This window comes from Hevea brasiliensis, chromosome 3 (assembly GCF_030052815.1).
Source record: "Hevea brasiliensis isolate MT/VB/25A 57/8 chromosome 3, ASM3005281v1, whole genome shotgun sequence".
NCBI classification, from domain to species: domain Eukaryota; kingdom Viridiplantae; phylum Streptophyta; class Magnoliopsida; order Malpighiales; family Euphorbiaceae; genus Hevea; species Hevea brasiliensis.
The window spans coordinates 107,578,055-107,603,888 of NC_079495.1; the positions used below are offsets into that span (position 1 = coordinate 107,578,055).

The 25,834-nt window shown below is 35.6% G+C and overlaps 1 protein-coding gene across 13 annotated transcripts; it reads left to right on the forward strand.

Moving 5' to 3' along the window:
• Positions 1-3,864: 3,864 nt before the first annotated feature.
• On the forward strand, positions 3,865-20,685 carry LOC110662624 (uncharacterized). 13 transcript variants are annotated; one of them, XR_009147734.1, is made up of 10 exons: positions 3,866-4,108; positions 4,212-4,393; positions 4,477-8,181; positions 8,254-8,359; positions 9,297-9,449; positions 10,307-10,374; positions 10,478-10,528; positions 10,602-10,661; positions 10,746-11,164; positions 11,252-13,293. XR_009147734.1 is itself a non-coding variant. In XM_058144466.1 (7 exons), exons 2-7 carry the CDS (start codon positions 17,438-17,440, stop codon positions 20,189-20,191), a joined length of 636 nt encoding a protein of 211 aa, XP_058000449.1. In that variant the 5' UTR covers positions 7,647-8,181; positions 17,335-17,437; the 3' UTR covers positions 20,192-20,685. The 13 variants fall into 13 exon arrangements, 2 of the variants coding, with proteins under 2 accessions (XP_058000450.1, XP_058000449.1); XR_009147739.1 differs by having other exon boundaries at positions 3,865-4,108; positions 4,477-8,359; positions 10,729-11,164; XR_009147740.1 differs by having other exon boundaries at positions 3,865-4,108; positions 4,477-8,359; positions 10,846-11,164.
• Positions 20,686-25,834: the final 5,149 nt, after the last annotated feature.

Consider the following 25,834-nt stretch of genomic DNA (forward strand, 5'->3'; position numbering starts at 1 on the left):
ACGAGTGAGCCCCAAGGATTGATAAGACGGCTACGAATTGTTAATAGACCGTGGAAGTCTTTCGACATATGGGGTGTGCTATCCCCAAGAGTTACGAAACTGTTGGCGTATCTCATTGATATGGTGTCTTACCCTGGTTGGGGTACAACTTGGAATTCGGGAGCTACTTATTGGCTATGAAAGCCTTCAAAATACCTTAACGGATTGCTAAGCCGATAAAGTATTTTGTGCGGGTAAAGAGATGGGAAATTCGAGATAGCTAATGGTTATGAGAACCTTCGGAATTATGGGTTGGAATACCCTAATCGGTATGGAGACGGTTGTTTTCTCCTTGGAGAATGCCATTGCGGTTGGCTACTATAACCTTCAAATGAAGGGTGAGAAATGTATTGAGTCCCTTAAATAAAGAATGTTGCTATTCTATGGATAACATAGAAAGTGAAATTGTTGCTAGAGTGCAACTTGAGGCGAGACGGTCCTTGAAATGCCATTGATGGCAAGTTCAGATTATGTGTGGATTCTGTTGAATCCCACTTAATTACGAAGCGATAGATGCTATGAGTGGCTGAAGCAAAATCAGCTATGAGATAAATTCGAAAAAGGGACAGGTGGATCCTAAATCATATTGCGTAGAAATTGAATTGGCTTACGATAAGCCTAGAAAGGGTATAAAACCCAAGGTCCAATTTCGAGGGTAACAAGTTGGCTTGTGGTAGCACGAGAAAGGGCGGAGGCCCAATTGTGCATGTAAGCACTATTAAGCTGCATTGGCAAACGGTAGCCCGAATGTCCCCATGAAACTCAAAAAGTTTCGGATGCCTAGTACTGGTAACTAGGTCATAATACTGATGGTGGCAGCTTACATGAGAAAAGCTTGCCCAAACAATGTTAAAATGCTAGATGGTGCTGTTCAGAGCCACATTGTGATAAAAGTGGAAATACCACGTGTGGGAGGGCTGCACGCCTCATTAGATATAGTCTTTTGAGGAGAGGGTAATGACTCCCTGATGTATTGGGTGTGCCAATAGAGCTTGAGGCCACCTTGAATACCTATGAAGTGAGAATACATAGAGATGATGAAGCACTTGTCAAGTGACATTGAGTTATGGGCAAACGAATGATCTTGGGATCACCATTGTGACGATAGTGGTGTCAAATAGAGTTCTAAACATTTGTGGGAAATCTAAGCAATTGTGATAGCCAAGCATTTAGATTGCGATAACGAGATGAGCTTGATGACTGTGGCAGTCTTGTATATGTGTTTTTCACCGAGGAAACTAAAATGAGAAGCATGCGGGATAAGGGAAGTCCCTCGAGGCAATTTTGTGGAAATTTTGCAGGTGGAGAGTGCAATCATGAGCAATATGGTAGCCCATTGAGATGTCAACCACATTCCAAGTGGAAGATGAGAAGTAGCAAAAGGTGGAGACCGCAAGAGAACATAAATGCAAAACTCACTTGGTGGTGCCCAAGGTGAATCAAAACCAAACAGAAGGAGAATGAGGCGAGCAGAAGCCATTGGTAGCCGAGAATTATTTATCATCGATAAGCGGTAGCATCAAGAGATGGGTATACAAACAATGGGTGTGCAGTAGGAAAGGAGGGCAAAACTAACATGAGCAATGAGTCCCACGAGTATAATGCGAGTTCCAGAGAGGAACGGGGTGATACCCGAAATCGGTAATGTGTAAGTTTCTATATTCATTGGCATGATGACTATGTTGTTCCTTATTGGCAACTATAATGTTATAGCATAGCTCCGAAATGGAATACTATTACTTCCTTATGCTTGAGTTCATGTATAACGCTATTGTTTTATATTGTGATTATTTTGCGAGGTACTTACGATGGTGCGATCATAAGGCAAAGCCACAAGAATGACTTAGCGAAGGCCCAATGAAATTCATGCGGAGGCATATTAATCACAATACGGAGAAATGAAGCATCGGAAGAACCATCACAACATGAGATGTGAAGAATTAAGTGGGGGAGTATGCAGATGATTGAACAGATCCATTATAGTGAGAACTCGCTAGAAGGCAATGCCACAGTAGCAACAGCGGTAGTCGATAGGGTCATCGACTGTCTAAGTGGGAGAGAATATCACAAGGAAGAAAATGGTAATGTCATTATTAATCAAGCGGGGCAGCCATTCCATCATTGACCGAGTGGGGCAACCATGCCATAATCCTAGAAGGAGTATGAAAGACATATACAAGTTCACATAAAGATACATAAGGGAATCGTGAGATCAATATGTGGGAACCAGACACAACGAAAGATTTGAAGAGGCACAAGATGTTTGGGGAGAGCTTTGTTCAACATGATGAATAACATGAAGAGGCACATTTGGGAGAGCTTTGTTCAACATAGTGACTAACATGGAGAGCTTTATTCAATAGGAGGTGTTCGCGGCAAATCGATGAGGACATCGATTGTCTAAGTGGGGGAGAATGTAAGGGGGACAGCCCGTTATCCCTCGAGGATTGGCCAACCCAGCCAAGCCGTAGGCCTATGAAATGGTATAAGGGCACAGTTGAAGAGAATGAGAAGTTTGGCGGACACTTTTATAAATAGGGAAAAGTCCAGGGGGGTGTGATGGGTGAGACATACTGATGTCTCCTCCTGCCAGAGGTCACTATGCTCCTAATGCTCTTTAGGGGGGTGTGACTAGTTGGCCACCGGTGAGCACGATCGGGCCCAGCTAGTCTCCGAATTTGGTGTCAAGCTCTCCACCATCCCCGGGGTCACTGGCGCAAGGGCGTGACTCTAAGTGAGCTCCCTACGTACTCATTGTACTAGGCGGCGGGCATCGGGCTCTCGAGAGATAGGAGCTCGGTGTCTCCATGAAGAAGGAGCTTCATGGACACTACAAGGCCGAGGGGCTTGTAGTGCGCGTCTCTCCTAGGCCCGAGGTTTCTATATAAGGCCGACGATGCTGCTCGGTATACGGGCCAATGATGCTACTCGGTAAAGGGGAACAAATATTATAGATTGGCTTTGGGTTCAGCCATACGGTCGGATGTTGCTTGTTGCCTTGCTTTCGGACGATGCGTGTTGCTAGGCTTTCGGATAATACTTGTGGATGTACACGATGAAGGGCGACATCGTGCTACAAGGAATGTCAATGCTCGATGATCGGGCTAGATACTTGAAAGACCCTCGATAAGAACACTTGAGATCCTTTATAAGGGGGAAAGACCCTTGAATACGAGTAAGCTGGCCTAGATTGGGTGAAAGTCTAGGCGCCGCACGAGACTACTGTCCGAGCTAGGAAGTGGCCCCGTGACACTGGGGTCCTGGCCTTCTTTTAATTTTTTTTTTCTTTTAGGTTAATTTATCACAGACAGCAAACGCTCCACTGCCTTATTGATGACAGTGGTAGCAACTCCTTCCTTTTTTATACTGTCTACCACCATTAGTGTTCATCTTGAGTCCTAGATTTGTGCGGCTTTTTACTAATGAAGGGATTAATTTGTAGAATAGTTTGCTGGAAAAATTAGATGTGGTTATAATGGTGCTTTCAAAGATGCTACATTGATTTTCTAGGCATGTAGGTAATTGCATTGGCATCAACCAAATATTCAATTGGTTTGTAGGATGGGCAGGTCTAAGTGGACCTTATTCATCCAGGTTGATGGTGACTTAGTGTGTGCATGCGTACATGATACCAATGAATGTGATGAACACAGCCTGCTAGGCTTAGGTTAGGACAACTAGTACTCAGACCATATTGGACTATTGTATATAAAATCAAGCATCTAGGTCAGATATTATTGACATGGTCCCCTCTGCTCTTTACCTCTATATTGTTTTTCTTAATTCATGACTTGAAAAGCTAAAAAGGTTTTGATGAGCTGAAATAGAGATACCTTTGTTTCTTTGCCATTGTTTCAATCTTGGAATTTAGACTAAAGAAAACCCTGAATTTACAAAACTGTGGAGATATTTTGGGAGCATTCTTAAGATGATTTTCTTAATTTTGGCTTTTCTTAATTCCAAAATTTTGATAATTTATAATTTATTCATATATTATATAGGGTGTGTTGAAGTGGTTGGCTGTGTAAGATGTGAAGAGCTAGCAAGCTGGGAGGCAGTACCTGAAGGGGTGGGTAAACTAGTTTTTCTGACTTTTTATTATCCCTGCACTGCATTCAATTGTTGATCATGTGTACCACATTGATTAATTTGGATCATTTCTTCTCCTAGAGGCAAGGTTAGAAGGACAAACAGATTTTTGCTGGCTTTGTGAACAGCCACAGGTGTGCCATTTGCGCTGGCCATATCTTTGAAAGTATACTCGTGCACTAATTGCCTGCTCCTCACCTGATGCAGATTGCTAGTTCCATTTGAGATGCGAGGCTATCAAGGTGTTTATAACTTGGAAAAGACGGTATTTCTTGAGCAAAAGTTAATGCATCTGTCCCCTTTTTGTGATGCAAATTTAATATTGGATGAGTATTTTGCCTTGGACAGATATATGAAGCTGCAGTTTGATGCAAAAATTCAAGTCAGCCTCCCATCAGTTGAATATTACTCACCAGCTTGTTACTTTTTGCTGTATTTTATTCTTAGCAACTGTGCACTCATTATTAACATATTTGGATTGAAACTAGCTCATACCGTACTCATAGAATTGTGGTAAGAGGCTGGAATTTTTTTTTTTGGAAAAATATCATTAAAAAAGTAATATGAAAAAAGTTAATTTTTTTAGAGTTTTTATTATTAAAATGTGTTATATTTAATTTTAAATTAATTTTTAATACTTTTAATTTTTTTTTCCCATCAATAATTTTAGCAGAAATGTTAAACTGAAATTCATTACCTTAAACCATATATTCGAAATGAAATTATCTAGGTCAATAAAATCCGCGGGGGACGTGTCAAGCACTCATTAGGCATCTCAGGATATTGAATGAATGGACTCTGGAATGACAACCCAGCAACTCTTGACAAGTTTAGTTGACGGAGACCGAGACGCGTTCTTCTGTATTATTTATTAGGTATTATTTTTTTTAATTTTTTGAACAGAGCCAAAAATGGAAGTTACTTCGTATTTGCTCGCTTTCCTCTTGATCCATGGGCTGCTCCTTTGTAGTTGTGAAGGGAAGGCCCTTGAATGGGAATCCCCTTCTACTGAATTTTCTCATCATCATTACAAGCTGAAGGTGTTGACCAGAAGGCCTTTTCATATCACCACCACCACCTCCTAAGCTTAACAATCGTCCTCAACAGAAGCCAAAACCGCCACCATTACCATCACCACCGCCACCCTCACCCTATCCCATATAATCACCTTCATATTGACGCTATATTTTTCTTGGTTCAGAAGCTTCTTTGTGTTGAAATCTGATTCAAAAAATGGTAAAAATTGGACTTTGTCTTTGATGTTAGTTTTAGCTGTAGATTCTTGCCCCTTAATTTTCTGTCTTCAGTTGATAGAATGAATCTAGAAGTATTGGCAATAATATCTGATGTTAGTTGAGATTTTTTCAGCCTTTTCACTTTGCTTGTGCACTTTCAGTTCTGGAATAAATAGCAGATAGCTTCAATTTCTGCATTTCTTTATCTTATTTCCTTTTCTGCAATTTCTTATGCCCTGTTGCTTAAATTCTCAACATTTGTTCTGTTCAGATTAGTTTTTCTTTTCCAGATTTTTAATTTACTCATATTTATTAGTTCAGTTGTCTATTGGGGATCGTCATGATATCAATTGACACTATAAATATGAATGGAGTAAAGATGCAGAAACTTGGTTGAAATGGTCAGTGATAAATAAATAGTAGGAAGGATGATGGGATCCAAACTATTTATCTTGTTCAGCAATTGGAATTTTCAGTTCATACTTGTTCACATTCATCTGGATCTTCATCAACTATTTACATGACTGCAACTCATATATACTTTAGTTTCTGGGTCTTCCTTGGAAATTATTCTGTCGTTTTATTTATTTATTTTCAAGATCCTAACATTCTTTAGCAAAGTAACAAGCCTACCATCATGAGCCACAGATTTTCTCAGGACTTGCTGCAATGCAGTCATGAGTAATCATGAATTGGAGGTTTTGACTTGTTTTTTTTTTTAAAAATAGTAAAAACATCCGTTTCATTTATCTTTGTAATCTGCGCAAGAAATTAAAGAAGATCATTATAATATTAAAAGTATCAAATCAAAAGAAATCAGCCATAACTGCCAAATAGCCTATCTCAAAAGACAACATGAAACACTGCCAACTGTTGATTCCGACTACGAAGAGAAAAGACAAGAAACTGATAACCCAGTGATGAGCAGTGGAGGGAGAAGGAGGCATGGGAATTACACCAACCCCTGCTTGACCATGCACCAACCATAGGCTTCACTTCTACACTTGTTCGGACAGAGTATTGTATGATTTATTAATATATGGTTGTATTATATTGTATCATTTTTATTATTAATGTGTTTAAAAAGATAATATAATATAGAATTAGCTAAATGGTATGATAGGATATAATAAATATAAATATTACTAAAATATATTTATTATTATTTTAGATATATAAAAAGTTATTTTAAACTTTGTTTTTACTGTTTGAATTATTTAATTGATAAAATAGATGAAATAACATAAATATATAAAATGAAATCACTTATTAATTTCTCTTCTCCAAAGATGTTACGGCCCATGAGACACTTCTCTCTATATTTCAATAATTGGTGGATTCCTATGGAATTATGCTATCAGAAAAGAAGAGCTCATTGGCCCAAACTGACATTGACTTCCTTGGAATGAAGTTCAATGATGAAAAATACCAACCCGCTGAGCCATGCACTGATAATGCTTTTCAATATCTGTTCTCTTTAAATAGCAACATCGCATGTCAAAGAACTCTTGGCGTAGCTGTTTGCTATATAAAGATGCATCTTGGGCTTGAGGAGGCCTAGTGGGAGGGCCTGTAGTGCCATTGGTGGAATCTGTAGTTGAGGATGGACCTATTTGAGATGCAGTTGGTTGAGGATCAGCCATGAGCAATGTCGTGATGTCCATTCTTCCGTCCTCACTGTCATCTTCAGATAAGTCATCTGAAGAGTTGTCTTCTGATTGGCCACTGTCGGTGTACAGGAAATGGTGGGTCAGCACTTTGAATGGCATCCCGTGACTCTGTGTCCATTGGATCTGAGAATCTTGCCACATGGGATGAGTTCAGTTAATGGGCTCATCAGTGAGAGACCGGATGGGACCAAGTGCTGTTCAATTTACATGGGGAGACACCAGACAATAATAGCTGTTGATTTCACAGAGATATTCAGCTAGTTGTTTTCTTAGGGGTCGTCTTGCAGAATTCAAAGCTTGGCTCGATGTTTAGATGCTCAGAGAAGGTGCTGATTCTCATACTGTTCTCAGAGAATTTATCTCTCGAACTACTGGCACCTTACAAAATTGGTTTGCCTCCATTGGAGAATATAATAAAGCCTAGTTTTGTCACTGTGGGAATGCAGAAAGTTGTTTTAGGCCTATCAGAGGGGTTAATACCCAATTGTCAAAATCCAGTTTTAAGATCAAACTAGAACTAAGTAATATAAGAATCAGAAAATTAAATCTAACAATCAAATAAAAATAAAAAAAAGATAATTATCAATAAAAATCACTATTGCGATGAATTTGTACTAACACCTAAAATTAGTGGCTAGAGCAAGAGTGAAGAGGAATATTGAAGCAATATTATAGACTTATAAAATCTTGAGAAGGTGTTGGAGAGGATTCGTGATGTAAGAGATGATAGATTGATATGGTAGACTGAAAATTTTTTATTAAAAAGAAAAATAAAAATGACGAGGGATAAGGAATGTCTTATAAATAAAAAGAATAAGGTGTAATTGAAATTTTATAAATTATATAAATATAAAATTAAAAAGTATAAAAATTTTAAATTACTTAAAATTACAAATTTAATAATTTAAAAACATGTGGTAAAATAATCATTTTGCAATTCGAAACCACCGTCGTAACATTAACAATCTTCACAAATAAATTTCTGGTAAAAAAAAAATCTTCACAAATAAATAGTATTATCATTCCATACACTTCAAACAAGGGGTTAGTTTATGGGATCAAACGCATTGAAGGCAGGTCATGGCCTGCTCCTATTCAAGGTCAATCAGCCCTTCAACTTTTCAACTTGCGGAAATCTCGATAACCCGGTAATTGCAGTTAACCGCCAAGGATTTTTGTTTATTTGTTTATTTTTTTAAAGTGCGGAGATTTCTTGCTAGGAATTTGGAAAAGAAGAGAAGAAAAAGGTTGGATTTTTGGTGATTGAGAGATTTGATTTTCTTCTCAACTTTGAATTTCACTCAGCCAAATTTTTTATTTTGAATGGTAATTGTTATCTTTCCTACAATTCTTTTTCTCACTGTTGGCCTCCTGGGGTCCTGGCCTTCTTTTATTTTATTTTTTCTTTTAGGTTAATTTATCACAGACAGCAAATGCTCCACTGCCTTATTGATGATCTATATTAGGCTTGTTTTTACATTAGGCAATTCAGTGCTGTCAAAACCATGCGATTAGGAAGAAGAGTGGCAAATAAAATTTGTCTTGTCTTACCATTCAATGAAATTATACTAGGCTGTGACTTTAGCAAGGGAAGAGTATGAGGTGTTGATGTCAGCCCACGTTCGTGCACTATCCCATAATAGCAGTAATTTTGAAAAGTTCTCTAATGAATCTTTATTCAGTTATTAGATGTTTTTTCTGTTACTTGATTTAAGTTTTTGAATTCCAGATTTGTTTGCAAAATGCTTTCCCTTTCTTTATTATGTCTCTGGAATTTTAGGTAATAACTCTATCTTGAAAAACCTGTAAAATAATAAACATGTATGGAGAAATCTTATTCTAGTTGAGTTTGGACTGGAATCTTTGTAGTTAGAGAAAGTCAATGCAGAGACTGGGACTGTGAGATTCAGAATTATTGTGTAATAAATACTCCAGGAGTGATTCGTTGAAACCTAAATGTTTTTATTTCACATAAGATTAAAGCATAAACTGCTATGAATTCCATTGAAACATTATCACTTTGGTTTCACTTCATTTCATAAACTGAGTAAATGAGTCATATATCATGTCTGCATTTCCAAATTGGTGCATATCGAGATTTAAATTGAAAGCTACAAGTGGTTTGAGCAGAAAGGCCAAGAGATAATTAATTCATTTAAGGTGGAGCATTGGATTCATATTTAACATTACAATGTATAGTGCATCCTCCTTTCCTTTTTGAAGATTTTATTAATTTTAACAAATCATGTCTCGCCTTTTGAAGGCACCTTGGATTCATGCTGCAAGTAAAGTTCCAGAGGAAACTACGATCAAAGCAATGGAGGAATTTTATAGGGAAATCTATGCAGTGAATGGCATCACTGAAATTAATTTTCCGGAACATTATCCTGTTTCAAGACCTTTAGATATGGTTTTGGTATCTTTCAATACTTTATTGTTGTTTGGTTGATTTATTTATTTTGGCTTGCTGATGTCAACTGGATTATTCTTTGTTTCTGTGGGTACTGCATGACCGGCTTCTTGCTGTATTCATTATTTTATTTTCCTTCTATCCAATAAGTGTTGGGCCTTTTTACCACATTTAGTATACGTACCAAACTTGGAATTTACTCAGAGTTGCAGGGTTAATTACTTAATTTATGTTTACTTTTAAAATCATGCATTAGGTCTACCACCATCAGTGTTCATCTTGTGTCCTAGATTTGTGCAGCTTTTTACTAATGAAGGGATTAATTTGTAGAATAGGTTGGTGGAAAAATTAGAAGTGGTTATAATGGTGCTTCCACCATGGCCAAATACGCTACATTGATTTTCTAGGCATGTAGGTAATTGCGTTGGCATCAACCAAATATTCAATTGGTTTGTAGGCTGGGCAGGACTAAGTGGACCTTATTCATCCAGGTTGATGGTGACTTAGTGTGTGCATGGATACATGATGCCAATGAATGTGATGAACACAACCATATTGGACTATCGTCTATAAAATCAAGCATCTAGGTCAGATATTATTGACATGGTCTCCTCTGCTCTTTACCTATATATTGTATTTCTTAATTCATGACTTTAAACGCTAAAATAGGTTTTGATGAGCTGAAATAGAGATACCTTTGTTTCTTTGCCATTGTTTCAATCTTGGCATTTAGACTAAAGAAAACCCTGAATTTACAAAACTGTGGAAGTATTTTGGGAGCATTCTTAAGATGATTTTCTTAATTTTGGCTTTTCTTAATTCCAAAATTTTGTTAATTTATAATTTATTCATATATTATATAGGATGTGTTGAAGTGGTTGGCTGTGTAAGATGTGAAGAACTAGCAAGCTGGGAGGCAGTACCTGAAGGGGTGGGTAAACTAGTTTTTCAGACTTTTTATTATTCCTGCACTTTATTCAATTGATGATCATGTGTGCCACATTGATTAATTTGGATCATTTCTTCTCCTACAGGCAAGGTTGGAAGGACAAACAGATTTTTGCTGGCTTTGTGAACAGCCACAGGTGTGCCATTTGCACTGGCCATGTCTTTGAAAGTATACTTGTGCACTAATTAACTGCTCCTCACCTGATGCAGACGTTGCTATTTCCATTTGAGATGCGAGGCCATCAAGGTGTTTATAACTTGGAAAAGAAGGTATTTCTTGAGCAAAAAGTTAATGCATCTGTCCCTTTTTTGCAATGCAAATTTATTATTGGATTAGTATTTTGCCTTTGACAGATATATGAAGCTGCTGTTAGAGGTCTCATTCCAGTTAAAGGCCCAATGCCAGTAAAATTTCCCCTTCCAAATCCTCATGATCCTTTTTCCTTAAAACCAGGGTCTATTTCAGTGCTATTCCCTGAGAAAGCTTCTGATGTGGAGAAATCATCAAGTCTCACAGCAGCCATTGCTGTTGCATGTGCAGCAGCTACTCAATTCAACATGAAAGATCAAGATCTCCTAGCAAATACTGTCCAGATTAACAATTTTAAGAAGTGACCAAGTGAACAGCAAACCTTTGGAAGAACATAAAAAGCTTATATGAAGTCTCCAATGTCATACCTTCAGTGTCAAATGAGGCTGAACAAAGCAATCTCATCCAGTGTGAGGAAAGCAGTTGCCAAAGTCGAACGCGTATTCCTGGAGCTCCTGCTAAGGTGTGAATCCTACTCCTTTAACCTATATTCATTGGTAGTACTTTTTTCCTTAAGTTCTTAATAATTTTGTTCTATGATCTGTAACAGGCTGTTGCATCTAATTCTTAATACTCAATGCAAGTCCAAATTCATTTGGACTCATGTTTGGTCATGATAAAAATTATAGGTATTGGATCTAGATGCTCTTCTGCTAGTTCAGATTACCTTGAAAGGGTTCTAATTGGATCTCTCTCTGAGCTTTGTTTAATTTTTTTTTATTTTCTTATTATTTTTATTTGGTGGGACTTGTGTTGTTCTATTCCTGTGTCATAAGGTCTATTGTGAATATGCCATGTTGTTTAAGTGAATGGAAACATGTGATACAAGCAAAACCTATCTGACCTCAGGCTTGTCTTGCAAGTTACATTGCCCAAGAAATATATATCAAATAATTTTTCAGGATGAAGTTTGAGGCTTGTTTGTTGATTGATTAAAATTGAGGTCAGCATCTAATTCACATTGGTCTCTATAAGTAGTATGGAGAAGTAGATATCACTGATGAGAGTCAACTGTAACCATTCTCATGCATAAAGAAAGGCTGCTCTGTATGCACAAGGCTCCCTGCTGTGTAAGGGTCAGGAACTCCTAGTCTATTAAGGAGCAACCTTAAATGGAAAATTGGAACTTGGTTGAGAACAAAGTAAATGCTTTCTGAAAGAAACAGAAGACAGAAAAACAGACTTTGTTGATTTTCATATGATTGTTGATTCAGTGTCCATTATTTGACAAGTCTCATCTTTGGATTTCTAGATTTTTTGCTGCTGCTGTTAGAGGGCTGAAGCCATCCTGAATTCACGTTGGTTGCTATGGGAATAAGTTTTGAACACTAACAGAAGTGACATGTAGTTCATTTTTGTTGCGAAAATTCAAGTCAGCCTCCCATCAGTTGAATATTACTGACTAGCTTGTTACTTTTTGCTGTATTTTATTCTTAGCACCCGTGACTAATTATTGACAGATTTGGATTGAAACTAGCTCATACTGTGCTCATAGAATTGTGGTAAGAGGCTGGAATTTTTTTTTTTTGGAAAAATATTATTAAAAAAGTAATGTGAAAAAAGTTAATTATTTTAGAGTTTTTATTATTAAAATGTGTTATATTTAATTTTAAATTAATTTTTAATATTTTTAATATATTTTATTTTATTTTTCTCATCAATAATTTTAACAGAAATGTTAAACTGAAATTCATTATCGTAAACCATATATTGGAATCGAGATTATCTAGGTCAATAAAACCCGCAGGGGACGTGTCAAAGACTCTTTAAGCATTTCAGAATATTGAATGAATGGACTCTGAAATGACAACACGACAACTCTTGATAAGTTTCGTTGACGGATTTGTAATCATCTCATAATTAATTCGGTCTAAATCCACGAGCTGCTCTTTCACCCACTACGTACTAACTTCCATTAATGCTTTTCTCCGAGTCTTATTAAATTTTTTTCTTTGGTATAATTCACTGAGAGTCCAACTCAAGACCATATAATTCTGGAGTTCTCCTCCAGAATTAGGTATTTTGTTTTGATTTTTTAAACAGGAACCAACAATGGAAGTTACCTGCTATTTGCTTGCTTTCCTCTTGATCCATGGGCTGCTTCTCAGTAGCTGTGAAGGGAAGGCCCTTGAATGGGAATCCCCTTCTACTGAATTTTCTCATCATCATTACAAGCTGAAGGTGTTGACCAGAAGGTCGGTTCATAGAATATCACCACCGCCACCTCCTAAGCTTAACAATCGTCCTCAACATAAGCCGCCTAGACGACAACCGCCATTACCATCACCACCGCCACCCTCACCCTATCCAATATAATCACCTTCATATTGACGCTATATTTTTCTTGGTTCAGAAGCTTCTTTGTGTTGAAATCTGATTCAAAAAATAGTGAAAATTAGACTTTGTATTTGATGTTAGTTTTGGCTGTAGATTCTTGCTCCTTAATTTTCTGTCTTCAGTTGATAGAATGAATCTAGAAGTATTGGCAATAATATCTGATGTTAGTTGACATTTTTTCAGCCTTTTCACTTTGCTTGTGCACTTTCAGTTCTGGAATAAATAGCAGATAGCTTCAATTTCTGCATTTTTTTATCTTATTTCCTTTTCTGCAATTTCTTATTCCCTGTTGCTTAAATTCTCAACATTTGTTCTGTTCAGATTAGTTTTTCTTTTCCAGATTTTTAATTTACTCATATTTATTAGTTTAGTTGTCTATTGGGGATCGTCATGATATCAATTGACACTATAAATATGAATGGAGTAAAGATGCAGAAACTTGGTTGAAATGGTCAGTGATAAATAAATAGTAGGAAGGATGATGGGATCCAAACTATTTATCTTGTTCAACAATTGGAATTTTCAGTTCATACTTGTTCGCATTCATCTGGATCTTCATCAACTATTTACATGACTGCAACTCATATATACTTTAGTTTCTGGGTCTTCCTTGGAAATTATTCTGTCGTTTTATTTATTTATTTTCAAGATCCTAACATTCTTTAGCAAAGTAACAAGCCTACCATCATGAGCCACAGATTTTCTCAGGACTTGCTGCAATGCAGTCATGAGTAATCATGAATTGGAGGTTTTGACTTGTTTTTTTTAAAAAAAAATAGTAAAAACATCTGTCAAGATTCAATCTATAGGCCGGACAGGCACTAGGACCTGAGTCAGCCTAAAGCTCTAGAGAGGCTTGTAGTAAGCTTAACTATTCCTTAATCCAACTCTAAGGCCCATTTGGGTCCAATTTTAAAAATTCAACCTGACAGAGTTCGGCCATAAAATGGATCAAGGAGTTTTTGACTCGTCCGACCTGTAAACATAATATATAATAAATTGGAGAGCTCAGCTCACTCTCCTCATAATCAAATGTCAATAGAAATAAATGGAAGCTCGGCTCATCCAGTCTAACATAAATGCTTTTAATAAGTTTACAGGTCTAACATGGCAATTTTATTATAGATTTAAATCAAATAAATATTTCTAACACATGCAGAATCTAAGAATTTTAACCCAATAGAACAAAACACATTAAAAACTATCAATGGTCCTGCGAAGAAGAAGAACAGGTTATGCACAACAAAAATCCTCCTGTAGCCTGAAAAAAAATAGATGAATAGGAGTGAGCGTTCAACTCAGAGAGTAAAATATTAATTTTAATCATAATCTCTATAGCTATCTAAAGCTAATGTACCCTGTGAAGTGAAATGCAACATCGTCATACATTTCATACAAATCACATCAAAAAAGCAACGTAAAGCACGCACACACCTGATAATGTCAAACAATACATATATGGGAGCTGATCCCCTATACAGCCCTCTTAATCCAACCTCTGCCAGCGAAGATCTCAAGTCGGACTTTCGCTTAATAAACCACATACGGGGTCCCAGCGAAGATCTCAAACCGTGTCTACCTTGAATGATCGGGTCCCAGCGAAGATCTCAAGCCGTGTCTATCCGTCCTGTCTATATCCAGTACCATATCACACACACGCCAACACATGCACACTGCTTCAAATTATCACAAACAACACCCATGGCAATTCATCAATTAAGAATGCAATATAAAACGTGCCTAATGTTTAACTACATTGATATATACATATAAGTGATGCATGAGCATGCTTGAACGTATAGTAATATCGAAATTACAATTAAAATTAATATTTTACTCACAGACTTAACCGCAGTCACTGTGGCTGCTGGATGAATGAGGAAGGCTGTCCCGGCTCACCTGATAATTTTATTATAATTATTTAATATATTTTACTCAATACAAACTGAGAAAAGACCAAAATTGTTCTAAGTCGTGCCGAAATTTCGGCAGAATCTCCCTTATACTTAGAACCTACTCAACCTGCAAAAGGGCTTAAACGCACTTCTATATCCGCAAAACATACATCCACAACTCAATCACATCACACAACCCCTCCTAGGCCTATCCAAACAGTCATCAATCACAATATGTAAAATGACAGTTTAGTCCTTATAATTGACCCTTTTGCAAAAACTATCCAAATAAACTCTAAAAATTCTAAAACTTTGCCTCGCGGTCCTTAGTAATATTACTAAGTTAATGCAAAAAGAATCATAATTTTCTGAGCTATCACAAATATTTTATGGATTTTTAATCTAATTCAAGTACTAGACAATTAAGAAAAAGCAAGGTTCGGGTTTACCTATGCAGATTCCAACCTCGGGGATGCGCTCGTGACGTTGGACAACGATGGGGTAGCCAAAATCTCAACCCAATTCAAAGACTTTTTCAGTAGCCTGTCTATCTAGCTGAAAATTTACAGACCCGGACAACCGTTAAATTTCCGTGAAATTGAAGGTACCTATAAGAAGCCCACAACACGAGGGTTAGTATAAAATTTTTACGAAATTTTCTAAACTCATTTGATGCTCGGAAAAATACTATGAAGTTTTGTGGGATCCACCGAAAAACGGTGTCGAAAAATTTTGATATTTATATTGCCGCGAAGCTCTCGACGAGTGGAGAGCTCTGGTACTCTCTGTTTTCTTGTGGGGTTCACGGTTTGTGAGAAATCTAACCCAAAAATCGAAATGAGCTAAAATTTCCTGGACAAAAATTGGGCAAACCACTCGATGGATTTTAGTGTTCTTGGTGTCTATGGAAAGCTATCGAGGTTTAGATGAAGTTTGACACAAGACCCGGTCCGATCGGTGGTCGGATAGACCGGATTTTGGCCGGGAAGCCGAAAGACACACCGCGCAGGGGAGGGGACTCGAGGGCCGCTTTCCGCCACTGAGCGCCAACCGCGGTGGAAGCGGCTGGGCTTCACGGCAAGGTGGGGAGGTGAGAGGAGAGAGAAAACGGAAAGGGAAGGAGGGACATCGGGCGCGCGAGAGAGAAAGAAGAAGAAAAAGAAAAGGTCGGTCCGATTTGATAGATCCAATCCGGTTAGGTTCGATTCGGTCGGTCCAATTCAAGATATAAAATTTTAAATTTTTTACTCTGTTTTTAGATCGAAAATGAGGTCCAAAAATTTCAAAAAAATTTTAGAAAACTCATAAAAATTTATAGAGTCTAAATATATTTTTAATTTTGCCACATGATCTTTAAATTAATTTTTAAAAATTATCAAAATTTTATATTTTTAAAAAATCGAACCTGATTTATAAAATTTAAAAAATTTTAAATAATTTTTTAAAATTTAATTAAAATAAAATATTAATATTTATTCATAAAAATAATAAATTTAAAAATTATGATTGTTATAACTTCCTTTTCACTTGTCTTTGTAATCTGCGCAAGAAATTAAAGAAAATCATTATAATATTAAAAGTATCAAATCAAAAGAAATCAGCCATAACTGCCAAATAGCCCATCTCAAAAGACAACCTGAAACCCTGCCAACTGCTGATTCCGACTACAAAGAGAAAAGACAAGAAATTGATAACCCAGTGATGAGCAGTGGAGGGAGAAGGGGGCATGGGAATTACACCAACCCCTGCTGGACCATGCACCAACCATGGGCTTCACTTTTACACTTGTTCGGATAGAGTATAGAGTATTGCATGATTTATTAATATAAGGTAGTATTATATTGTATGATTTTTATTATTAATATGTTTAAAAAAATAATATAATATAGAATTAGCTAAATGGTATGTTAGGATATAATAAATATAAAGATTATTAAAATATATTTACTATTATTTTAGATATATAAAAATTTATTTTAAACTTTACTTTCACTATTTGAATTAATATAGATGTATAAAATGGAATCACTTATTAACAAATAAGAAAAATAAGAAAATAAATTCTAGAATCAAGTAATAGAAGAATCAGAAAACTAAATGTAACAATTAAATAAAAATAAAAAATGATAATTATCAATAAAAATTCGCTATTGCCATGAATTTGGACTATACTCATACTCAAAATTAGTGGCTAGAGCAAGAGTGGAGAGGGGTATTGACTTGTAATTGTAGACTTACAAAAACTAGAGAAGTTGTAGAGGATTTGTGATGTGAGAGATGATAAATTGACGTATGTTATAGATCGAAAATTTTTTATCAAAAAGAAAGATAAAAATGACGGGGATAAGGAACGTCTTATAAATAAAAAAAAAAAATTTAAAATGCGGAGATTTCTTGCTAGGAATTTGGAAAAGAAGAGAAGAAAAAGGTTGGATTTTTGGTGATTGAGAGACTTGATTTTCTTCTCAACTTTGAACTTCACTCAGCCAAATTTTTTATTTTGAATGGTAATTGTTATCTTTCCTACAATTCTTTTTCTCACTGTTGGCCTCCTGGGGTCCTGCCCTTCTTTTATTTTTTTTTTCTTTTAGGTTAATTTATCACAGACAGCAAATGCTCCACTGCCTTATTGATGACAGTGCTAGCAACTCGTTCCCTTTTTATACTGTCTATATTAGGCTTGTTTTTACATTAGGCAATTCAATGCTGTCAAAACCATGCGATTAGGAAGAAGAGTAGCAAATAAAATTTGTCTTGTCTTACCATTCAATGAAATTATACTAGGCTGTGACTTTAGCAAGGGAAGAGTATGAGGTGTTGATGTCAGCCCACGTTCGTGCACTATCCCATAATAGCAGTAATTTTGAAAAGTTCTCTAATGAATCTTTATTCAGTTATTAGATGTTTTTTCTGTTACTTGATTTAAGTTTTTGAATTCCAGATTTGTTTGCAAAATGCTTTCCCTTTCTTGATTATGTCTCTGGAATTTTAGGTAATAACTCTATCTTGAAAAACCTGTAAAATAATAAACATGTATGGAGAAATCTTATTCTAGTTGAGTTTGGACTGGAATCTTTGTATTTAGAGAGAAGTCAATGCAGAGACTGCGACTGTGAGATTTAGAATTATTGTGTAATAAATACTCCAAGAGTGATTCGTTGAAACCTAAATGTTTTTATTTCACATAAGATTCAAGCATACACTGCTATGAATTCCATTGAAACATTATCACTTTGGTTTCACTTCATTTCATAAACTGAGTAAATGAGTCATATATCATGTCTGCATTTCCAAATTGGTGCATATCGAGATTTAAATTGAAAGCTACAAGTGGTTTGAGCAGAAAGGCCAAGAGATAATTAATTCATTTAAGGTGGAGCATTGGATTCATATTTAACATTACAATGTATAGTGCATCCCCCTTTCCTTGTTGAAGATTTTATTAATTTTAACAAATCATGTCTTGCCTTTTGAAGGCCGCTTGGATTCATGCTGCAAGTAAAGTTCCAGAGGAAACTACGATCAAAGCAATGGAGGAATTTTATAGGGAAATCTATGCAGTGAATGGCGTCACTGAAATTAATTTTCCAGAACATTATCCTGTTTCAAGACCTTTAGGTACGGTTTTGGTATTTTTCAAGACTTTATTGTTGTTTGGTTGATTTATTTTGGCTTGCTGATGTCCACTGGATTAGTCTTTGTTTCTGTGGGTACTGCATGACCGGCTTCTTGCTTTATTCATTATTTTATTTTCCCTCTATCCAGTAAGTGTTGTGCCTTTTTACCACATTTAGTATACGTACCAAACTTGGAATTTACTCAAATTTGCAGGGTTAATTACTTAATTTAGGTTTACTTTTAAAATCATGCGTTAGGTCTACCACCATTAGTGTTCATCTTGAGTCCTAGATTTGTGCGGCTTTTTACTAATGAAGGGATTAATTTGTAGAATAGTTTACTGGAAAAATTAGATGTGGTTATAATGGTGCTTCCAAAGATGCTACATTGATTTTCTAGGCATTTAGGTAATTGCATTGGCATCAACCAAATATTCAATTGGTTTGTAGGATGTGCAGGTCTAAGTGGACCTTATTCATCCAGGTTGATGGTGACTTAGTGTGTGCATGCGTACATGATACCAATGAATGTGATGAACACAGCCTGCTAGGCTTAGGTTAGGACAACTAGTACTCAGACCATATTGGACTATTGTATATAAAATCAAGCATCTGGGTCAGATATTATTGACATGGTCTCCTCTGCTCTTTACCTATATATTGTTTTTCTTAATTCATGACTTGAAACGCTAAAAAGGTTTTGATCAGCTGAAATAGAGATACCTTTGTTTCTTTGCCATTTTTTCAATCTTGGAATTTAGACTAAAGAAAACCCTGAATTTACAAAACTGTGGAGATATTTTGGGAGCATTCTTAACATGATTTTCTTAATTTTGGCTTTTCTTAATTCCAAAATTTTGATAATTTATAATTTATTCATATATTATATAGGGTGTGTTGAAGTAGTTGGCTGTGCAAGATGTGAAGAGCGAGCAAGCTGGGAGGCAGTACCTGAAGGGGTGGGTAAACTAGTTTTTCTTGCTTTTTAGTATCCCTGCACTGCATTCAATTGTTGATCATGTGTACCACATTGATTAATTTGGATCATTTCTTCTCCTACAGGCAAGGTTAGAAGGACAAACAGATTTTTGCTGGCTTTGTGAACAGCCACAGGTGTGCCATTTGCGTTGGCCATATCTTTGAAAGTATACTCGTGCACTAATTGCCTGCTCCTCACCTGATGCAGAAATTGCTAGTTCCAATTGAGATGCGAGGCTATCAAGGTGTTTATAACTTGGAAAAGAAGGTATTTCTTGAGCAAAAGTTAATGCATCTGTCCCTTTTTGGTGATGCAAATTTAATATTGGATGAGTATTTTGCCTTGGACAGATATATGAAGCTGCAGTTAGAGGTCTCATTCCAGTTAAAGGTCCAATGTCAGTAAAATTTCCCCTTCCAAATCCTCATGATCCTTTTTCCTTAAAACCAGGGTCTATTTCAGTGCTATACCCTGAGAAAGCATCTGAATTGGAGAAATCATCAAGTCTCACAGCAGCCATTGCTGTTGCACGTGCAGCAGCTACTCAGTTCAACATGAAAGATCAAGATCTCCTAGCAAATACTGTCCAGATTAACAATTTTAATTCTAGAAGTGACCAAGTGAACAGCAAACCTTTGGAAGAACATAAAAAGCTTATATGAAGTCTCCAATGTCATACATTCTGTGTCAAATGAGGCAGAACAAAGCAATCTCATCAAGTGTGAGGAAAGCAGTAGCCAAAGTTGAACGAGTACAGATATGAAACAGCTTCCTGGAGCTCCAGTTAAGGCGTGAATCCTACTCCTTTAACCTATATTCATTGGTACTACTTTTTTCCTCAAGTTCTTAATAATATGATCTGTAACAGGCTGTTGTATCGAATTCTTAAGACTCAATGTAAGTCCAAATTCATTTGGACTTGTGTTTGGTCATGGATAAAAATTATAGGTATTGGATCTAGATGCTCTTCTGCTAGTTCAGATTACCTCGAAAGGGTTCTAATTGGATCTCTCTCTCTGAGCTTTGTTTAATTTTTTTGTATTTTTTTCATTTTTTTTATTTGGTGGGACTTGTGTTGTTCTATTCCTGTGTCATAAGGTCTATTGTGAATATGCTCTATTGTTCAAGTGAATGGAAAAATGTGATACAAGCAAAACCTATCTGACCTCAGGCTTGTCTTGCAAGTTACATTGTCCAAGTAATACATATCAAATAATTTTTCCGGATGAAGTTTGAGGCTTGTTTGTTGATTGATTAAAATTGAGGTAAGCATCTAATTCACATTTGTCTCTGTATGAAGTATGGAGAAGTAGATATCGTTGATGAGAGTCAACTGTAACCATTCTCATGCATAAAGAAATGCTGCTCTGTATGCACAAGGCTCTCTGCTGTGTAAGGGTCAGGAACTCCTTGTCTATTAAGGAGCAACCTTAAATGGAAATTGGAATTTGGTTGAGAACAAAGTAAATGCTTTCTGAAAGAAACAGAAGACAGAAAAACAGACTTCGTTAATTTTCATATGATTGGTAATTCAGTGTCCATTATTTGACAAGTTTCATCTTTGGATTTCTAGATTTTTTTGGCTGCTGCAGTTAGAGGGCTGAAGCCATCCTGAATTCACTTTGGTTGCTATGGGAATAAGTTTTGAACACTAACACAAGTGACATGAAGTTAATTTTTGTTGCAAAAATTGAAGTCAGCCTCCCATCAGTGAATATTGCTCACTAGCTTGTTACTTTTTGCTGTATTTTATTCTTAGCACCTGTACACTAATTATTAACATATTTGGATTGAAACTAGCTCATACCGTACTCATAGAATTGTGGTAAGAGGCTGGAATTTTTTTTTTGGAAAAATATTATTAAAAAAGTAATATGAAAAAAGTTAATTATTTTAGAGTTTTTATTATTAAAATGTGTTTATTTAATTTTAAATTAATTTTTAATACTTTTAATATATTTTATTTTTTTTCTCATCGATAATTTTAACAGAAATGTTAAACTGAAATTCATTACCTTAAACCATATATTCGAAATGAAATTATCTAGGTCAATAAAATCCGCGGGGGACGTGTCAAGCACTCATTAGGCATCTCAGGATATTGAATGAATGGACGCTGGAATGACAACCCAGCAACTCTTGACAAGTTTCGATGACGGAGACCGAGACGGGTTCTTCTGTCTTATTTATTAGGTATTATTTTTTTTTTAATTTTTTGAACAGAGCCAAAAATGGAAGTTACTTCGTATTTGCTCGCTTTCCTCTTGATCCATAGGCTGCTCCTTTGTAGTTGTGAAGGGAAGGCCCTTGAATGGGAACCCCCTTGTACTGAATTTTCTCATCATCATTACAAGCTGAAGGTGTTGACCAGAAGGCCTCTTCATAGAATATCACCACCACCACCTCCTAAGCTTAACAATCGTCCTCGACAGAAGTGGCCTATACCGCGACCGCCATTGCCATCACCACCGCCACCCTCACCCTATCCAATATAATCGCCTTCATGTTGACGCTATATTTTTCTTGGTTCAGAAGCTTCTTTGTGTTGAAATCTGATTCAAAAATTAGTGAAAATTAGACTTTGTCTTTGATGTTAGTTCCTTAATATCTGATGTTAGTTGAGGTTTTTTCAGCCTTTTCAGTTTGCTTGTGCACTTTCAGTTATGGAATAAATATGCAGCAGATAGCTTCAATTTCTGCATTTCCTTATCTCATTTACTTTTCTGCAATTTCTTGTTTGAATGCCCTGTTGCTTAAATTTCAACACTTGTTCTGTTCAGATTAGTTTTTCTTTTCCAGGTTTTTAATGTACTCATATTTATTAGTTTAGTTGTTTATTGGGGATCGTCATGATATCAATTTACATTATAAATATGAATGGAGTAAAGATGCAGAAATTTGGTTGAAATGGTCAGTGATAAATAAATACTATGAAGGATGATGGGATCCAAACTATTTATCTTGTTCAGCAATTGGAATTTTCAGGTCATAGTTGTTCACATTCATCTAGATCTTCATCAACTATTTACATGAGTGCAACTCATATATACTTTAGTTTCTGGGTCTTCCTTGGAAATTATTCTGTCGTTTTATTTATTTATTTTCAAGATCCTAACTTTCTCTATAACATTCTTTAGCAAAGTAACAAGCGACAACTATTGACAAAGTCTTGATACATAGTTGATAATCAATTTGGGTGCTATGTATGTTGTGCAGTCTAATGTTCCATTCAACAAATATAAAATGCCATTGCTTAGGATCTTCTATGTGCCAACAACAGGAACCAAAAATGAAATTCATCTCCTGTATCCTCATTTTGCTCATGCTCCATGGGCTACTCCGTGCTAGTCATGCAGAGAAGGCCCTCGAATGGGAAGCCCCTTCCAATGAATTTTTTTATCATTATAAGTTGAAGGTGGCCACCGGAAGGGCTCATATAACATCACCGTCAGCTCCTGTGCTTAATCGTCCTAATCATCAGCATCCTTTTACTCCTTATCAGCTCCCATCACCACCGCCTCCAACATCATGTCCACACTAGATTTCATGGTTCAAAAGCTCTTTTGAAACTGCTTATTTAGAATTTTTTTTTCTTTGGGTTTTTAATCTGTCACTATGCTTATCATGATACTACTTATAATGAAACAGGCTAATCTTAGAAAAATTATATAATAAAATTGATGTTTGGGTCTCACTATAATTAATAATTACAATTAAATCATTGTAACAATTGCTCCAAATAGAAATTTCTAATCTTAAGTTTGACAGAAAATTTAATATACGATAAAATAAACTTGAAAAGAAAGGATATTGTCAAAAGTCAATATTCATCAGCACATTAATTATATAGTTCAGTTGTTTTAATCAGTAACAGCTAGTTCACACACTGTAATATTTATGAATTAATTTTTCTAAAAAAAATTTATGAATTAATTAATTGAGATAAATTAATAAATAATAAGTAATTAATGCATATGGGATCTATCCATTCATCTTGTTCGGCAATTGGAATTATCAACTCGCACTTGTTTGCTTTCATATTGATTCTGAATCCATGGGCTGCCTTCACCAACCATTTACTATCGTTGTCAAACTTGCACCGACTTCGCTAATTCAACCAGGAAAAAAAAAAGTTGATCCTTGATGATCAATTCAATTTATTCTTCAAACTATTTTTTTTATAAAATTATCTTAATTTTAAAAGAAAATTATATAGTGAAATTTATTAGATTTTAATAATTTATGGTAAATAACGGTTGGGTTTCAAAACTTTGCTATTTGCATGAATGCTTTTCTGGGTTTTCCTTGGAAATTTTCCTGTTTATTTTTTTATGATTTTTCATTGATACCATGTGAAGAGGACACGACAATTAAAATAAGCCCAGAAATATCAAGATTACAGGCTCCTTAACCACTAATTAATTGGTAAACTTCAAATCGTTATGCGAAAGAGTGAAAACATAATCAAACCTATATTTTAACTAATCACTATTAATAAAATAAAAACTATTGACAAAGTCTTTGTACATTTGCCATTAATTCATCGAGTATATATAAAAGGGAATCCCTTAGTCTTAGTGTGCAGGCCAGCAGGAGCCAAAATGAATGTTATTTCATATTTGCTCACTTTGCTCTTGATCCATGGGCTGCCCCGCGGTAGTTTTGCAGGGAAGGCTCTTGAATGGGAACCCCCTTCCAATGAATTTTCTAATTATCATTACAAGTTGAGAGTTGTGACCAAAAGGGTTGGTGGAATATCACCACCACCACCTCCTCCTGTGCTTAATTCTCCTTTTCATCAGAATCCTCTCGCTCCTCAGCTCCCCCCACCACCACCACCGCCATCCTCTCCAATATCATCACCACCATGTTGCCGCTAGATTAGGGTTGAAACTGGGACAGCATTTTTGGCACTATAATATGTAGTTCTTGCACGTTATCAAGGTTTTTCATTTTTTGTGATCATGGTATGTATATGCTTATAATCTAAATTTGCAAATAATTAGTATATAAGAAAGTCCCCATGTAATAATATTTATAAAATTTATATTTTTTATTTTAAATAAAATTAAATTAAATATTTTATGAAATTATTAAATTTTAAAATATAAATTATTAATTAAAAACAATTTTCATATATATTATCAATTATATATAAAATTAAACTGGTTCAATTACTTTTTAGTAATAATAATTAAATTTTAGATGAATTTAGATGATTGAAAATAAATTTTAATTGAATTTAATTATTATAAATTCAAGTTATGAAAATATCGAATTTCAATTTGAGTATAATAATTTTCTTAAATACTCTATTTCAGTCCTAAAAAAAGAGTAGGAGAATATAATGGAGCATGCATGTGCTAGTTATTTGACTTGAGCTAAGAGGACTTGACTTCGAGAGGTTCGCTTACGAAAAACAAGTTCTTATTTTCACACCATTCCTTGGACTTGGAGCCATCTTTCCATTATATATAGAGTCTCCGATCATTATACACCTTCACCTTCAATCAGACATTAGCAATGGAGGCTCGTCCATATATGCTTATAATCATATTGCTTCTTGGATTTGTTGCTGCGTTGGGTCCAAGAACTTGCCATGGCAGCATCTACAAGACGGAGCTTGCAAAAATGTCCTTGCAGAAGGTTGCCAAAGCTGATGGTTTTAGAAGGCCTCCTGTAACTCTGATTCCTCCTCAACTCAACTCCAGGCGTAATCAAGGGGGGCCACCAAGGGCACCACCACTTCGTAGCTAGGCTGAAACCACCAATTAATTGCCTTAATGTTCTCTCTCTCTCTCTCTCTCCCTTTTGATCTTTCTTTGTAAGCTTGTTCTTGGGATGGGTATCAATTGCTCAACAAGTATTCAACTAATAAGATGTCTCTTCTGCTTTCAATTGTATTTCCATTTTTTTTTATTTTTTTTTATTATATATAAAGAAGTAAGTGAAGAATTTAATAATTAAATTTGAAATCTTAATCAAATTGAAAGATAATATCAAATTTAAGTATTGTAAATGTTTGATTTTATTATTTTAATCTATAAAAAGAACAAATTCCTTGTGAATGACAGATTGGCACATGGTTCAGACATGAAGCAAGTTGCTAGCAATGAATAGCTGGCAATTTGACTTGAAAGGCTCTTAAAGAAAAATAAAAAAATTAGGATTTAAATAGGAAGTGCAAATGAAGATTTCAATATTCAAACAAATTAAATGCTCTATTGACAAATTAAACATTCACATATCCAACTTTTCTTCACAGCCAAGAATTTTGACTTCAGTTACAATGAAGGGTACTCAAA

What these genes read in the sequence shown, in the direction of transcription:
- LOC110662624 (XM_058144467.1), top strand. An exon ending in TCCTGTTTCAAGACCTTTAG is followed by an intron (nt 18,552 to 19,441) that starts GTACGGTTTTGG and finishes TATATTATATAG; the next exon opens with GGTGTGTTGAAGTAGTTGGC. An exon ending in TTTATAACTTGGAAAAGAAG is followed by an intron (nt 19,797 to 19,879) that starts GTATTTCTTGAG and finishes TGCCTTGGACAG; the next exon opens with ATATATGAAGCTGCAGTTAG.